The sequence below is a fragment of the Amia ocellicauda genome, chromosome 4 (genome assembly GCF_036373705.1).
Source record: "Amia ocellicauda isolate fAmiCal2 chromosome 4, fAmiCal2.hap1, whole genome shotgun sequence".
Lineage (NCBI taxonomy): Eukaryota > Metazoa > Chordata > Actinopteri > Amiiformes > Amiidae > Amia > Amia ocellicauda.
The window spans coordinates 25,545,408-25,563,825 of record NC_089853.1 but is presented as its reverse complement, the minus strand read 5'-3'; the positions used below and the strand labels follow the sequence as shown (position 1 = coordinate 25,563,825).

The 18,418-nt window shown below is 40.9% G+C and overlaps 1 protein-coding gene across 1 annotated transcript; it reads left to right on the top strand.

Annotated features, from left to right (window-relative positions):
* Positions 1-1,703: 1,703 nt before the first annotated feature.
* LOC136748134 (ammonium transporter Rh type C 1) lies at positions 1,704-12,115 on the top strand. The gene is made up of 11 exons (XM_066701627.1): positions 1,704-2,004; positions 4,354-4,546; positions 4,988-5,138; positions 5,364-5,511; positions 5,986-6,152; positions 6,447-6,584; positions 6,690-6,826; positions 6,929-7,053; positions 7,910-7,983; positions 9,256-9,329; positions 11,357-12,115. The coding sequence occupies exons 1-11, from the start codon at positions 1,779-1,781 to the stop codon at positions 11,394-11,396; spliced, it is 1,473 nt and encodes a 490-aa protein (XP_066557724.1). The 5' UTR covers positions 1,704-1,778; the 3' UTR covers positions 11,397-12,115.
* Positions 12,116-18,418: the final 6,303 nt, after the last annotated feature.

Sequence of the window (18,418 nt, the reverse complement as noted above, 5' to 3'; positions counted from 1 at the left end):
GTATAAATGGCATTGGGAATATTCTATTAAAGACTACTTTGATTTTCGTTATAATATATTCTATATATTTTTAATTAATTTACCTTTAAAACGCAAACCTGGTTTAATATCTATTCCTTGGGCTTTACTTTGAGTGGACTAAGAACTACCCGGACAGACAATACAGACATATAGCTATTTCATTCATCATCATAAAGTGTAGAATTAATAAAGTAGAGAACATGAGTTGATGTTCTACCATATATATATATATATATATATATATATATATATATACACTCACCTAAAGGATTATTAGGAACACCATACTAATACTGTGTTTGACCCCCTTTCGCCTTCAGAACTGCCTTAATTCTACGTGGCATTGATTCAACAAGGTGCTGAAAGCATTCTTTAGAAATGTTGGCCCATATTGATAGGATAGCATCTTGCAGTTGATGGAGATTTGTGGGATGCACATCCAGGGCACGAAGCTCCCGTTCCACCACATCCCAAAGATGCTCTATTGGGTTGAGATCTGGTGACTGTGGGGGCCAGTTTAGTACAGTGAACTCATTGTCATGTTCAAGAAACCAATTTGAAATGATTCGACCTTTGTGACATAGTGCATTATCCTGCTGGAAGTAGCCATCAGAGGATGGGTACATGGTGGTCATAAAGGGATGGACATGGTCAGGAACAATGCTCATGTAGGCCGTGGCATTTAAACGATGCCCAATTGGCACTAAGGGGCCTAAAGTGTGCAAAGAAAACATCCCCCACACCATTACACCACCACCACCAGCCTGCACAGTGGTAACAAGGCATGATGGATCCATGTTCTCATTCTGTTTACGCCAAATTCTGACTCTACCATCTGAATGTCTCAACAGAAATCGAGACTCATCAGACCAGGCAATATTTTTCCAGTCTTCAACTGTCCAATTTTGGTGAGCTTGTGCAAATTGTAGCCTCTTTTTCCTATTTGTAGTGGAGATGAGTGGTACCCGGTGGGGTCTTCTGCTGTTGTAGCCCATCCACCTCAAGGTTGTACGTGTTGTGGCTTCACAAATGCTTTGCTGCATACCTCGGTTGTAACGAGTGGTTATTTCAGTCAAAGTTGCTCTTCTATCAGCTTGAATCAGTCGGCCCATTCTCCTCTGACCTCTAGCATCAACAAGGCATTTTCGCCCACAGGACTGCCGCATACTGGATGTTTTTCCCTTTTCACACCATTCTTTGTAAACCCTAGAAATGGTTGTGCGTGAAAATCCCAGTAACTGAGCAGATTGTGAAATACTCAGACCGGCCCGCCTGGCACCAACAACCATGCCACGCTCAAAATTGCTTAAATCACCTTTCTTTCCCATTCAGACATTCAGTTTGGAGTTCAGGAGATTAATGGAGGACCAGGACCACACCCCTAAATGCATTGAAGCAACTGCCATGTGATTGGTTGGTTAGATAATTGCATTAATGAGAAATTGAACAGGTGTTCCTAATAATCCTTTAGGTGAGTGTGTGTGTGTGTGTGTGTGTGTGTGTGTGTGTGTGTGTGTGTGTGTGTATTAATGGATGGATGGATGGATGGATGCATGGAAGGATGGAAATGCTTTTGCTGTTAGACCTGTTCTGTCGGTGATCAGGAGGTGTGTCTGGAATAGCCAAACAGCTTCATCTATACAAAGACACACCTCTATGAAAGGGTTATAAAATTGATGAAAAATAACGCATTTAACACTGAACATCGGCTGGTTAACAAGCTCTGCGATAGCGATCCCACCACACCAGAGCCTAAAATGGGAGCTTGTATGGAGGCCATGTCCGGCTTCTTTAACCGACCCAAGAACACCAATGTAAGGATTAGCCTGCCGGCGGTGTGTTTCGTCTGGCAGATCGTTATGATCATCCTCTTCGGTGTGTTCATGCGTTATGACAAGGAGTCCGATGCCCACTGGTTGGTAACCAAGAAAGAGGAGAATATCACCAGTGACATAGAAAACGACTTTTACTACAGATACCCAAGTAAGTTACTTATTATGTACATATTTGCACCATATAGATATATAATGACTGATTTATAAATAATATAACAATACAAATCGTAAAAAGTTTTTGAGAAGATAAAAATGTGGAAACAGGATTGTTTATCGACATATTTTACTTGCATTTAGTCTAATGGAATATAGGCTATATATATATATATATATATATATATATATATATATATATATATGTGAATATATATATATATATATATATATATATATGTGAATACATAGGCTATACACACATGCATGGAAATATATGCAAATCTATTCCAAAATGTAAGTGTATTTTCCATTTAATTAACTGAAAAATAACAATTGATAATATTTAGATTTTTTTTCTGTTAATGACATTTACTTTTTTAATACTTTTAGTTAGTCGTTGCTAATGTTTTACAGTAATCCCTCGAATTACGCGAGAGCTGTGCTGCTGGAAAAACTTCTAATACGCGACAATCGCACAATTCGCGGAATATTATCATATAGCAAACAATGGAAATATTACCATGTGCGTTACTCACACACCATAATTTACACGCCTCTTTTACACTTAGGGTAACTAAATTAAATTCAGTCAATATTTATAGTCAGAACATATTCAATGAATATGTATTCAATAAACACTGGTATAAAGCACTATAAAAAAAAAAAGACACTTAAAATGTTCAATCGAGATTAAGGACAATCTGGATCAGACCTATAGCTGCTCCAAGGCCACCTCGCTTTAATGCCAGTTCAAAGGTGATTGATTGATCTTGATTGCTCTGCTCTCAAACCATCTTCAGATTTCTAAGTTATACATTAACGATGAGAAAATAAGAGAAATACATTTTAATTTTGAATTAATTTAAAATCGATTCAATTTAAATTATTGGTCATGCACTTCGTGTTTATGGTCCTCCTCGCTGCTAATTTGTTCTCTGTTTTATGCTGTCATTATATTAGTCATACATTTTAGTCGAAATGTTATATTAAAACATATTTAATCAACTTTTATTAGTAAACCTTTATTTAACCAAGTTAATTTAATATCTCCACAAGGAGTACCTGGTCTATTAAAAATAAAATAAAAAACACTGCTATTACTCTCTGTAATGTTGGATAATCCAATACAATATATACGGTTCTATCTATCTCAGTGTGCAATTTGACTGTAGGTAATAAACACGTTGAAATGAAGACAATTTCGTAGAACTGCAAATTGCATCCTTTGATTGAGCAATATCAGTTCTGTCTGCATTACTAACCAGTCAGTGATTTCCTGCCTGTTAAATCTAGCCTATAGTAATCTGCTTTTAAATGTTTTCCATTGTACTCTTGAGCCTTACAATACAAACAAAACAGACCAGAAGGAAGTTGACTATATACTTGTAATATGTTTGAGGATAATTTGCAGGTGAATCCAGTACCTGGTTTGAATAACTTTAGTTGCTGCTCTGTGATTTATTTCGAGGGCAATAATTAACATTTTGTGATTTGTTGATGGCCAAAGACAACACAATTAATATGCAGAATTTAATAAAATAAATAAAAACATTGTAGTCCAATTAATTAATTAATTAATTAATTGGAATTGCATGTTTCCAAGTGTTAGGATGGGTAGAAGATGGCAGATCAACCAACTTAATTAAAGTTACCCTGCAAAAACACACACATGGTTTTTCAAAAGCACTTCAAAACCTAGGTAACAGAAAATTAAACTTGATCCATATCGCATATTGATGAGGATTAGGTACTTCCCATTTTAGAAGTGCCACTTGGTGCTTATTGAACCAGTTATGAATTAAAAGTGACATTCTTGCAGACTAAGCTCGAGCTGTGCAACTCTGCCCATGTGCCCTGCTGATAGAAACCCATTTTCTAAAACAGTTGGCACCAGTTATGCACAATTAAACTAATTAATCATTCGGTGCTACTAAGAGCAACATCCAAGCAGTAATACGCCGACCTGTTGGAGTTGTTTTTCTGTTTTTTCAGTAATGTTTTTTTTCAGTCTGATTCCACACTGCATTGTGAAATTCACTTGGTGCATTACATATTTTCTCTATCTGTATATGTAAGGTATATTCTGTAACATAGCTGGACATACAGTGGTTATTGTATGGAAAAATAATGTCTGTATTACTGGTTTGTAAAAAGAGCCTTCGTTAACCTCTCAAATGGATCAGCATGATTCCTTTCTATACTTTTCTTGACTTCTAAAAACTGTTCTCGTCATCTATCATCTTCTCACATAGCATTTCATGGTTAACTCATACTGTACATCTCCCTGACATTGCATTAGCTTGACCCTTTTTCCTGTCTGCCCTTCCCCTTCTGTTTCCAGGTTTCCAGGATGTCCACGTGATGATATTCGTGGGCTTTGGTTTCCTCATGACTTTTCTGAGGAAGTACAGCTTCAGTGCAGTCGGCTTCAACTTCCTGATTGCTGCCTTTGGTATCCAGTGGGCCCTTCTGATGCAAGGCTGGTTCCAGTCTCTCGACTACACGGATGGAAAGATCAAGATTGGAGTAGAGAAGTGAGTAGAGTGCTCAGAGCTGTAGCCCAGGGTTTCATAATAGATCATAGTTTTTGCAAGCGGTGTAACTCTTAAAGTTGGTTAGGTAAAGATCAATGCAGTCACTTAAAATCTGGTCAACATATGTAGTTTTACAGCACAATAGATGCATCAGTAAAATATTACATGTATATTTGTAAAACCTCTAATGAAATGTATCCTAAAACATATTAGAATATAAAGAGGAAATGGGAAGAACCAAGATTCCATATACCTGAACTAAATGATGATGTTGGCTCTGAACGTTTAAGCTAGGAGCAGACTCACTATCATCTATTGTCCCTGTGTTAATATTGTTTTTCATTGGATACTTTTTGACATTCATCCTGTGCTCTTTATTTATCATGTTTTAAATTCCGCTCTGAAAGAACTGTCTAAAAATGTTCTTGTCTATACCCTTAGCATGATCAATGCGGATTTCTGTGTGGCTTCCTGTCTGATTGCCTATGGAGCTGTGCTGGGGAAAGTCAGTCCTGTCCAGCTGATGGTGATGACACTGTTTGGAGTAACTCTGTATGCTGTGGAGGAGTACATCATCTCAAATCTCCTTCATGTGAGTCACGACACTGACACCTGTCTACCTATACCAAGCAGAATCGCAATCCTGTAGTATCTAGATGGAATCTCTCTTTATAGGAAATCAAAAGAGTTGCTTATAGTATGTTTGCGCAATGGCATTAGCATCTAGGGCCAGGATCTGTAGGTAAATCCATGAAAGGTTTTTAATGGACCCCTAAATGTAAAGCTTATGCATGTGCTTGTTTGTGTGTTGTTACAGGCTCGGGATGCGGGAGGCTCCATGATTATCCACACATTCGGTGCTTATTATGGTCTGACCATCTCCCGAATTCTCTATCGACCGAATCTAAATCAAAGTAAACACCTGCAAGGCTCTGTCTATCACTCGGATGTTTTTGCCATGGTTGGTAAGTCTGGAAAAGTCAATATTTTCTTTTCTTTACTTCATACAGTATCTTTAATTGAAAATAAATGCTTTTCATATTGCTTATAGTACTTTAATGATAAGACAACTGCCAGCGTTACTGCTAACTCAAATATGATATTACATTAATCAATACAAAATCCACAACATTACAATTGAAATATGAAGTTGATTGAAGTTGATTGAAGTTGATTAGATGTAGTGTTGTAGATTATGTCACACAATGATTATGTTGGAAGTTAATTATGAAATATAAGGGCAAAGCTGCAGTAAAAATGGTGCTTGGTATACTTTTCTGCTTCTGGTATACTTAGCCTCAGCACTCCTGATAGTCTGAGTTTGAGAATCACAGAGTAAAGCGGCTGAATGACCCTTTCACACTAAGCATTTTGGAAGTTATTAAAGGAGTCTTGACATGTTCTGAGTCCAGTGCTGACTGCCCTTCTGTCTCCCTTAGGAACACTTTTCCTTTGGATGTTCTGGCCCAGTTTCAACTCTGCCACCTCAGCCCATGGTGATGGGCAGCACAGGGCCGCCCTCAACACTTACTTGACACTGACAGCAAGCGTCCTCACCACAGTGGCCATCTCCAGTCTGACACAAAAGAAGGGCAAATTGGACATGGTACTGCTCTCCATTCCTTCATTTGTCTAGGTCTAGTGTTACAGTCTTACTGAAGCTCAGAACTTTCCTGTGTCTGTCCCATTGCAGAAAATGTATTTTGAAAGGCTTGCATCATAGGTTTGTCAGTACAGGAGTTAAATTGTGCCTGTTGGTACCTGCATCCTGCACCCTTCATCTGTGTATGCAGGATAGTGGGATTGCTAGGATTACATATATGCAAACCTATCTTCTATGGGAATGTAGAGCCATCTCTGTCTGTCTTTTCTCTCTGACCCGGCCTGTGTGGTCTTCCAGGTGCACATCCAGAATTCCACACTGGCCGGGGGTGTTGCCGTGGGAACTGCAGCTGAGTTCATGCTGATGCCCTATGGCTGCCTGATCGTGGGTTTCTTCTGTGGTATCATCTCCACGCTGGGCTACATCTATATAACAGTGAGTCTGGGTCCAGTCTGGCTGGCATCTACCCAGTGTGATGTGCATTTGAAGGTCAGAGGTGCTCCTTATCCACTATGTGACTACTCTTCTTGTCCTCCACAGCCTTTCCTGGAGTCTAAGCTCCATATTCAGGACACCTGTGGCATACACAACTTGCATGCCATGCCAGGCTTTATAGGAGGAGTTGTGGGTGCTATTACTGCTGCTGCTGCCACTGAGTCTGTCTACAGCGCGGAAGGGTACGTTGATTCAGAGAACCCTGCCAGCCACCCCATGTTCAACCCTGCCACTACTGCCGGATTCACGCAAGTTGGAGTAAAACTGCCTTTTTTTATCTCCAGGCTGGCAAACACTTTCAACTTTAACGGGGCCTTTGCGAACCGGCCTCCTACCATACAGGGTGGATACCAGGCAGCTGGGCTGGCTGTGGCACTCGCCTTCGGGTTAGTTGGAGGAACTGTGGTTGGTAAGTGATGGCTTTTTTGTCTTTTTTGGTCTGATGAACATTATCCCTTTCAAGACACCAAACAACCAGGATGGGGTGAATGGCCTCCTCTCATTTGTAAACGTTTTTATGTTTGACGTTCATTCCTATCTTCATCTTCATCTATGTCACTTTATAAAGATACAGGAAAACATAATGATTGATACGTTGTGTGGAGGTCTTCAGACTGGCACACATTTATAATGATCTGAGAAAGTTTTTTTTTTTATTGTTTGGTCTGATGAACATTATCTCTTTCAATTACAAAAATGAACCCTGGTTTCATAAACGTTTGTAGATTTTAAACTGCAAGTGTCTTTATATAAGCCAGATACTGTCATGCCCACAAGTGTCATCCCCATGTCCATCGCTACATGCCGCCCCAGTCCCAGTTTTCCCTTCTGTTTCCCTTACCTTTGTCCCCATCATTAAATCATTACTTTCACCTGTCTCCCATTTCCCTGCCAATCAACTCTTCCACCCACACCATTATCATGCAGTTTGCAACATTTCTGAGCCTGTTTATTGTTTGGTATTTGACCTTCAGTATTTACTGACCCTTGCCTGTTTTTTGAAACCATGCTTTTTGGATTCCCTTTGTAATACTGTCTGCCCAATTAATTGACCCTACACCTGTTAAACGGTATCCAGCCCATGCTTTTTTTTTACCTGCCTTTTCCCGCATCTGAGTCCTCCAGTCCCCTCAGCTGCTCCTGTGACCAGAGTGCTTACAGATACATCTGCAAGATTCAAGGTCTTGGGGCGCCATCTTTTGGCAAAAGAGTAGAATGGCTGTGAATGAAGAGCAGTGTGCCTGACTCCTCTCTGATGCCCACAGGTTTCATCTTGAAGTTGCCAATCTGGGGTGATCCTGCAGACGAGAACTGCTTTGATGATGAGGTTTACTGGGAGGTATGTCACACAAGATACATTCAAAGTTGAATTAACTCAAATATCAGGGAATTCAAACTATGCATTGAGGTTGCTCAAAAATGACAGATGCCATTAATGTTCACCACTGGGTGGAGCTGGAATGCCACTTTTCATTGTTCTACAGATTAGACCATGCTTATTCGTACTATTCAGAGAATCAAAATAAAGACGAATTGTTCACTTTGATATATGTAATATGCATGAAAAATTGTAGAAATCATCAATTAAAGACTAGTCTGTGAGCTGAAGTGGTTATAAATGAGTGTTGTTTGTCATTGAGCAAAAACAAGCAAGATGCAGCAGCCTGGAGCCAGGATGCGTCAGACAGTGAAAATATATGAATGAAGAAATAGTAAATAAATAGCAGGGCATGATATAGAGACAGAGTAGGAATAAAGGATGAAAAATTGAGAGAAATTAATGGGGGCATAGTCACACCTGGAGGAACTGATTCACGGGAACAATTGTTCTGTGTAAGGGCATCTATAAATAAATAAATAAATAATAGTAATAATAATAATAATGTTCTGGTTTTAGAGACACAGGAATCAGATCCTGCTCTGGGCTGTTCTGGATAGTGTTTCCTATGCAGATGTTATGGGGGGGAAATAAGTCACTACAGAGTAATGAGGGAAATTCAGCACATTCACAGGGCAAGTGCCTGCCCCATCACCCACATTTATGCCGGCAGCACTGCCATTCACAAGCCTGCCCTTCATGGTGTATGCACTACCACTATTTGTCAGGATCTTGTTGCTGTAATGCTATTGCCACATTGGAGTTCATGGACGGTCTTACAGCACTGTATCTATCCCATGAAGGTCAAATTCAGCCTTAAAGTAAAATGGCCCGCATGAAAATAATTGCCCACCTACAAAAATAAATAATAAATGGAAGGAAACTGAAATAAGTCAGATTTTAAATGACCTTTTAAAGGACATTACTGTATGCATCATAATATTTCAGTTGGTTGTTATCCCTGTTAGAAATATGGAAGTGGAAATCCCATTCCACTCTAGTTTGATCCATTTCTGGTTTCTATGAGCTGAGGGGTCTTGTATAAACATTTAGGGCAGACTATTTCATGCCTGTTACTTTGACTAAACTTGAAATGGATCAGACTGCTTGCAATGGGAGTCTTATTGCCATCCCTGCTGTTGTGTCTGTGTGTGGTCATGCCAGTGCATCTGGACTAGTGCAGTTCCAGTTGAGGTCCAACAGGACATTAATGACCCACTTTCTGTCTGACAGGTGCCCGAAGACGAGGAGAGCATTCCGCCCGTTATGGGATACAACCACCACATGGCCAACAAATACACTGAACAGTGAGTGTTCGTCTTGTATGTAGGTAGATAGGCAGGTAGATAGATATCTAGATGGAGAGATGCGTGACCTTTTACACGGCGACACACTGCTCCTCCCATTCATGTGTAATGTGCATGGATGTTCTGAAGCCAGTAGGTTTTTCCAGAAAGTCAAGTTGCCACTTGTTGGATTGTAATCATTCAGATATTCAGTGGACAAACGAGTCACAACACTTACAGGGTTACAAGTAAAGGGTGTGTTGTTTTGTCTGTGAAAATAAACAGACGACATTGTGGCAACAATGAGGAGGCTGTGGCCGCAAGCATGCACTGGTCCCCGAAAGACTTGCCTGTTTATTCTGGTCCTGAACTTTATCCTTTCATCAGATGGGGGCAGTGACACTGTTTGGTCAAACCGGATTTAGTTCTGGAGACCTAAGCATGAGACCCTTGTAGGAGGTAGTGTTTTTCTCTGTTACTTCATTATAATTCCAAATGGAAGAGATTTATGAAGGTGAATATAAGAACGCAATAGTTTACACCAGTACCACTGTATTTGGTCTTGCTTTAAATAGTATTCGCCTGTGCATAATAACCGGAGAAACACAATTTTGGTTATCGGTATGTTCATAATTGAGTCTTATGACTAGGTATAGTAAATTTAGAAGTGTTTTGACCTGTGAGTCACACCCCATTTTAGGTAAAATTCCCATTATCCTACTTGTACTTCCATATTACACCACATGAAGGCACCATTTGGCTATTCTAGAGCCACCATTTTAATTGTGCATGTGCGCATTTTATTTTATTTTTTGAGCGTGTTTGTTTTTTTTGCTCTTTTTTAATGCTTTCGTTCCAATTAGATAATGAAAAGCAAAGTGTGCTCACCATGGCATTTCATCAGATTATTCTCTCTGATTTAAGCAATGTTATCAAATTGGATTTAGAAATATATTTTTATATATGATCTCCTTACCTTCAGTTGACCCAGCTCTATCCCCATCTGTCTAATGCACAATTTCCATTAAAAACTGAAGCAGAACAACATGCGATTCAGAGAGATTGGAAGCGCTGAAAAATCTCACTTCTACCGCCAACATTTTGATTCTGTAGCAGTACCACAGTGTTCACCAGAGGAAGGAGACGCATATAGAGAGCTGCGTGTTCCTGTCCTTCAAATGTAATTTTAAAATGTGTCTTTATTGTCTGACCACTGTCCAGTGTAAACATGTTTCTCTAATTTCAAGTGGTCTGAGGACTACCTGTGGTTACTGCCCTCGTAGGGTATACATATGTACTGCGAACAGGCGGTGAATTGGTTTAAGCAGACGTAGAGGGTGCTGCATTGTTTTGATGCTGTTTATTGTAAAACATGGGAGAAACGGCAGAGGCCAGAATAAAACGTAAAATATCCAGATGGAATGAAATCTGCACATTTTCACTTGAAGCCGCTTTTGTATAAATCAATTGACGTGAGACAAAAGACTGCCGATACGCCATTGGAAGAGCAATGCAAAGACAAATCATTATATTCTCCATTCAGAGGCCTATTCGGATTAATGGCGTATATAAATATGCATATATGTTTATTTGAATGTGTGTGTGGTGTGTATAAATACATAGTATAAATATATATGCATGCATTTATTATGAGAGAATTAAAAAAAAAATCTGAGAGAATTTCTATTATATACAGATTATCTTTTCAGCACATCAAATTAGAGGGAGAGTGTTGTATAGTATGGTGAGCATTCTTAATCCAAAGAAAGACTGTGAATGTTCACACAGACCACAGAGGCCAAACAAGACACCCACATAAATAATGCCATTATTAATGCCGATAATGAGATTCATTAGCAATCCACTGCAAAGTTAGCCCAGTTGTGTTTTTCCTAACAGGGAGCTAATAATAATGTGATATTTTCAATACAATTTTAGAGCTCTCTGCAGTAAAGTATATATACCAGATTGTCTGCAGAATTAACAGAATGCCATTTCATTTGGAAATCAATAATGGAATACTAAGCTACATCTCTATTGTGTGTCAGGTCTGATTCGAACTTCACAGTGGAACAGAGCAGCAACTGAGTAGCCCACAGCCACTGTCCCGTCACCTGGCTCATCGCTGGACAGCCATCACCACATCCTCCTCTCCCCACGGCTACTCAGTGCTATGAGTAAGAACCTATAAAACAGGACTCTGTTAAAAACTGTCCTGGGACCAGAGCCAGTATTGTCTACTCCACATCCTCTTTTCAAATCATAAACCTAACTGAAGCCCCTTTTTGCTGACATCAAGCGTCCTGTGCAGATCGTTTGCAAAGCCTTGCAGAACAGGTGCAGTTGGAAGAAGCCCCGGTGTGTGAACTCCTGTGTACAGACAATCTTTATGTGACAGTTTTAATTGGTGTATAAATTTGATGGTCACCTCTGGGATCTGCAGCAACATCAGGTGCAACTTAAGGTGCATCTCCAGTCCCGGAACAAGATGCACCGCAGCATAACTGTGAAAGAGCACTTTATTGAAGATTTTTTTTAAGCTTTTGCTAACTAGTGTTAACATGAAGGATTGAAGTTGAAATTGTGCACTGCAATTAACATAGGAATGGAATATAATAAGATTGTTTTTGAAATTTAACGTATGCTTTCAAACAAAACTTTGCTTTTATTTAATCGAGGGGGGGGAATAAATAGAAAAAATACAAATGCACTCAATGAAAAAGCTTTGAAATGCCTTCTGTTCTTTGCTTTATAATCACCATGCATGTCTAGTTAAAGAATAATAAACTATGTTCAGTTTGTCTCTACGTGAACTCTTTCAACACTTCTATTTTCTTGATTGTTAAGCCTTTGTAGATTCCCTCTTCTACAAAATAAAACAAATCCTCTTTGTGTTATTTTTCCTGCACCCAACATGGAAGTGAGTACAGGAATGTGTACATCTTATAAGGTAATTGATTTTGTTATTCAGATTTCAGTAATTGTTTTTATTTTTATATATATATTGTAAATAATTTGGTTGGTGTTGGAAAAAAATATGAAGTGATTGCTTTCACATTAGTGTGATGAAATTGTACTCCCTCCCCCGTTTAAAGAAACACTACATTGATGGATAATTAACTGCTTGCATAATGACCTCCGTCCATTTACAGCGTGGTGCATTATGGTACAAAGCAGGGAGACATTGTATTTATGCTGCAAATGCATCACAAAAGAGATCTTTGCACTTCTGGACTAAACTACAGAGCAGAGATGAAAGTATATACTACAAACATAATTTTTCTAAAATATTAGAAATCGTTAACACTGTGTTAAAGCTTAGCCGATTGTGAAAGCTGTGTGAATCTCTGTTTAATATTTTTCTATGATAATGAATGCACCGGTCATAAACCCTTTTGCTCTTTATGATAAAATGTTGATGTTCAATAATGATTTTTTCTCCTGAGAATACATTTAGGCCTGTATCAGTAATGGTTTGCAACACTTTAGATTGGAAGTTGAATTGTACATTCATAAATTCATTGCGGTCTGAACTATATGAATTGAATTTCATTAACTTGGTTGTAACTGATCTCTACTGCTGATCAGTTATGTATTATTATTTTTTGGCAATTTGTTCAATATATTAACACTTTATTTTATCATACAATGTAAATACTTAGCTTACAGTCTGTTTAATAAATAAAGTAATGCCACAATAACATAAATTGTGTCCTTTTCTTCTCTTATCCATGACATGTAATTTCAGACCTGCATCTGTTTGTTTGCTTACATTCCCTCCAAGGGTATAGATGTGTTCCTCCTGGAGATTAGAACTGCTTCTTTGGATTTATCAAATTGTGTGTATATATATATATATATATATATATATATATATATATAGTATTTAGTATTAAATCTTACATTTGAATGTAAAACCTGTCTCTCCTTGTAAACATCAGGTATATTTAAAAAAAATAAAAGACACATTTCAATGTTTCTTTATCCATAGCTTATTTGGCTTATTTCAGCTTTTTGTTTACAAAAATTACTGCAGAAATGTCCATCGCTTCTCACCCCTGACCACGGAGCTCCCATACGTGCATCGTTGCTTGAATCCAATTAATATTTTACCTCCTTTGCTAATTCTGATGTGATAATTATGCAGCACAAAATGCCTACCTCTGCCTGCCTGCACTTCCTGGCCCAATATCTTCATCTTCACCCCAAATGTCCACCCCATTCCCACCACACTGCAGCCCGGTTTGCGCTCACACTCTTTATTATTTATTCATGTATTTATTTATTCTTACCCCTGTGACCTCTATACATGAATGCTTTGACTCCAATGAGAAGGCAATGTACTTTTTATCTTTGTCACAGAGTCCACTAGTCCTCTGTATCTAAAATCTCCAACACAGCCCAAACCCACAACTGGCTGAGCTGAGCATATTCTCACCAGATTCTTCCTGTTTTCTGCTGTAGTTTTGGGGAAGCACATAAAACACACAGGTGAGGGATTAACAATCAAATGGAAACCCTCCAGCACCCAAAAGCACTGGCGAACTGAACTTTTACTTTAAACCAATTTAAAACCCATAGAACTCTTTATCTATTCTGTCTCTTTAATTGGAAATCAAATTCCGCCCCCCCCCCCCCCCTCCCATCCCCATCTCCCTTTACGCTGGCCGGGCTGGGAATATTCCCGGTGGAATAATGAATTGTGCGAGGCATTGTGTCCTGTCAGAAAAACACCATTGAGGGCTTTGTGCTCTCGCCCGGCCGTTTCCCCAGACACTGTGGTCTGAAGGGGGCCGAGGTCGGAGGTCAAATGGGTCTCAGTGGTTTAACAAGGTCACCAACTTGTGCTGCTATGGGACAACACTGTGAAGGGAGGTGCTCCCATATTTTATTGGTGTTTATTTAGCTTGTTAGGCTGACATGCTGTGGGTCAGAGGGGAAACCATGAAATGCTTAATTCTCACTGCTACAGGTGGAGCAATTTGGGCTCCGGCTGCGTCTGGGTTTGTCTGCTGTGTGCTGTTTTTTCTTTTCTTTTCTTTTCCTGGGCTGCTCTGAACACACAATCCCTCACCATCTCTATTACTACCTGACTGAAACCTCGAAAGGAAGTAGGTGTAATAATCTTTTCTTTGAGAGGTTTTGGGTGTCCCTGTCCTAACGCTCTTTTGGGCATTTTCTGGTGTTACCTTTCTTAAGCTCTATATGACAGATCCAGTCCAAATGACAGGCAAACAATGCTCTCCGTGCTCTCGCAGCTGCTGTCTTTCAGGAAGGGCTGACCATCATCTGGGTCTCTACCTGCTAGTTGTAATTACCCATCTGTCTATAGGTTCTTCGCAACAGGTGGGCAAAGGTATCTTCACAAAGCAGCTGGATGGATAGATAGAAGAATAGATTCGATTATTAATTTAAATTATTGTTAAACTCTTTGTAGGTGCATATCCTGAAATGTGATAGTTGTATGTGAAAAAAAAAAAAAAAAATATATATATATATATATATATATATATATATATATATACACCGATCAGCCATAACATTATGACCACCTGCCTAATATTGTGTATGTCCCCCTTTTGCCGTCAAAACAGCCCTGACCCATCGAGGCATGGACTCCACTAGACCTCTGAAGGTGTGCTGTGGTATCTGGCTCCAAGACGTTAGCAGCAGAGCCTTTAAGCCCTGTAAGTTGCGAGGTGGGGCCTCCATGGATCGGACTTGTTTGTCCAGCACATCCCACAGATGCTCGATTGGATTGAGATCTGGGGAATTTGGAGGCCAAGTCAAAACCTTGAACTCGTGATTCATCAGACAAGGCCACCTTCTTCCATTGCTCCGTGGTCCAGTTCTGATGCTCACGTGCCCATTGTAGGTGCTTTCGGGAGTGGACAGGGGTCAGTATGGGCACCCTGACTGGTCTGCGGCTACACAGCCCCATATGCAACAAACTGCAATGCACCGTGTGTTCTGACACCTTTCTATCAGAACCAGCATTCACTTTTTCAGCAGTTTGAGCTACAGTAGTTCGTCTGTTGGATCGGACCACATGGGCCAGCCTTCGCTCCCCATGTGCATCAGTGAGCCTTGGCTGCCCATGACCCTGTCGCCGGTTCACCACTTTTCCTTCCTTGGACCACTTTTGATAGGTACTGACCACTGCAGACCGGGAACACCTCACAAGAGCTGCAGTTTTGGAGATGCTCTGACCCAGTCGTCTAGCCATCACAATTTGACCCTTGTCAAAGTCGCTCAGATCCTTACGCTTCACTTGCTGCCTAATAAATCCCACCCACTGACAGGTGCCATGATAACGAGATTATCAGTGTTATTCACTTCACCTGTCAGTGGTCATAATGTTATGGCTGATCGGTGTATATATATATCTATATATATGTTTAAGTCTCAGATATCTGTGTATGTCACTGAGATCTGCATATTTAATGTATATGTTGGTAAGATGAACATTTGCTGCTTAAGCAATTTGACCCTCAAGCCTTCTTTAATTGAAAGTAAGTAAAGCAGACAGATAGAGAGGAGGTGTGAACTGACTGGACACTAGAGGTGGGAGGACAGGGACTGTACAGCATACAGAAGGTCAGTTGCTCTTCCCCCTCAATCTCCTCTCTGCCCCTTCAATAGATCACCTTTGTCACCCCCGTCACTGTTATTCTTATGGAAATGAGCCCTGGAGGAGAAAACATATGTATTGGCTGACAGATCACGTTCTCTATCAATTGCCATGGAATTTCATGGACCTACACCACACATTCACTATGGAGGCTCTGGACCCTGTAGTTTTCTGTGTACCTTCAATTTTAAAACAATGGCTGGGTAAACCAGTCTAATATATGTATTCATTGCAGGATGTTGTTTCAGGAATCCACGGAGATAAGACTTTAAATGGTGATGCTTTTAAATGTCTTGTGTTATTAAGGCACTTTTGTGTGTAGCTTTGGGGGTTGGTTTGTTGTCAGTTTGTTTTGCATGGTGTATATCCCAAGCTGTCTGCGGTCTGCAAGTCAGTAGTGAAGTGTCTTTGGCAACCTGTGGATTTGTTGTGTAGTTTTGAGCTGTTGTTGCCGAGGTTGGAAACATACCCTTTTGTTTGTTCATCGGGGAGAAGGGCTGTACTGTACGGCACGTATCCATCGGCTTAGCTGCGAAACCCTGCCGCGGCTTTATGGAGAACTGGGAATCTCATGAGAGGAAAGTCAAACACGGAAATCAAGAAAGAGAGGGCAGAAGTGGAGAATAGAGGGGCAGTGAACTCAGGCTTAGGGGATTACAAGGAACATATTAGCTGGGCTGTGGGGGGGAATGGGGTGGTAGGCGTGGCAGTGATTTTACAGACTTCATACGATTTTCCCATGGGGGGGGGTATGTAGGTAGTGGACTGTGTACTGTGTGACAGAGAGAGAGAGAGAGAGAGAGAGAGAGAGAGAGAGAGAGAGAGATAAAGACCAAGGGCTGGGGTCAAATCCTTTCTTATGGTTAATCAAACAACCACACTAAGGGGCTGTCTGAGAAGGAGCGAGCCACACTGTAACAGAGATGTAGTGGCTAATCCCCTCTCTTTGAGCCATGCAGCCAGGCAGGCAGGTGGGCAGGCCCCAGCTATAGCCCAGGCCTGAAAAGGACTGTGCTAGTGGAAGTGAGGAGAGAGGGGTCCTCACTCGGATCACATAGCCCTGAGAGATTGTGTGTGAAACCACTTGGCCTGCCTTTGTCCCCCAGGGCTGTCCCTGTTTGAAGAGCTATATAAAGCCTGTAATCAGATTAAGGATTGCTGGGGATAAGGGGGGGATGTTTTGGGGGGGAGGGATTGCAGCCTCTCTAATCAGTACCTGCCATTGAAGTGCAGGAGAGACACTAAATAACTCCACGGGAGGGCGTGGGCACAGGGCCTCTTGGACAAATTGGGCTGTTGTTGACGCTGTATGGTGGAGAGAAAGGGGGAGGGGGGGTGGAGAAGGTGATGGATGTCTTTTATTCCCAATTTTTCACCCTCCCGACCCCCAGTAATTATATCACTTTTGGGAGCTGATTGGCGCAGCCTCGCTGGACAGTCAGGGCGCTGTGAGGGGTGTGCTGCAGGGCCAGGCCAGTGTCAGTAGGAGCATTCAGGGAAGGGAGCTGCGAGCAAAGGATCTGGGGGGATTGGGAATTCTCCCGTTGTTAACAGAAGTGAGAGAATGAAATATATAGGAACTTGTGTTAAGTGCTACTGGCGTGCATCACATTGTCAAGGTGAATAATCAAATCTGTGTCGGACAGTGGAGATTTGATGCAGTCGTGTACTACAAACACCCTCCCAACTCCAACGCATTCTGCAATACTGATGTCAGGTCTCAGCCAGTTTAAAATCTATCTGTGTCTGTATGATTTTGACCACCTTTGTGTGACACTGGTTATACTAGGTCACAAAGTCATGTTTACAGAGTTTACAGCACGCTAGAGGTGTTGTTGACGTGACAGTAAGCAGCATTCCCTGACGCCCCAGGTCACAGTGACATGAAGCCCTGGACACTATGTGAAAGAAGGATATTTTGTAAACATTGCAGTGGAAAGGACCACAGTAAAGCACTGTTTCCTAGCAGATGAGCTATACTGTTGGCATTGCAGGAAGGCTGGGAAGCAGGAGAAGCCCACTGCTGAGGATGATATGGTGGCTGGTAAAACCTGGACTCCACTGTCTTACCGAAGGACATGATGCTTTCTCTTGGAGCGGAGGGGAGAAAGGGTCTCATCTTTCTTAATGTCTAACTGTGAGAAAGCCTCTCCTTTCCAGCTTTCCCTTCTAAATGAGTCTTTGTGATGTCTTTTTTGTGATTTTGTGTCCCCCCCCACACCCCAATGAAGGGAGTGGTAGCTGGGACAAGTGTTCCAATTAAGCAAGACGCTCCCCTTCGGTGAGGGGTGCTACTTCACTCCTGCCTGGAACAACAGACCCCCCCCCCTCCCTCCACTCTGATCTACCCTTGTAATGCTAATACCGTTCCATAGGTCTCCTTGTTAGGAGGGATTACTATTTACTTCCTATCACTTCTGTGTTGGTCTTTCTCTCACCCCTCTTCATCAGCACTCTCCCTTCATGTATATTCATCAGC

What these genes read in the sequence shown, in the direction of transcription:
- LOC136748134 (XM_066701627.1), top strand. Translation starts at nt 1,779, where the DNA reads ATGGGAGCTTGTATGGAGGCCATGTCCGGCTTCTTTAACCGACCCAAG. An exon ending in ATCAAGATTGGAGTAGAGAA is followed by an intron (nt 4,547 to 4,987) that starts GTGAGTAGAGTG and finishes CTATACCCTTAG; the next exon opens with CATGATCAATGCGGATTTCT. An exon ending in GGATGTTTTTGCCATGGTTG is followed by an intron (nt 5,512 to 5,985) that starts GTAAGTCTGGAA and finishes TGTCTCCCTTAG; the next exon opens with GAACACTTTTCCTTTGGATG.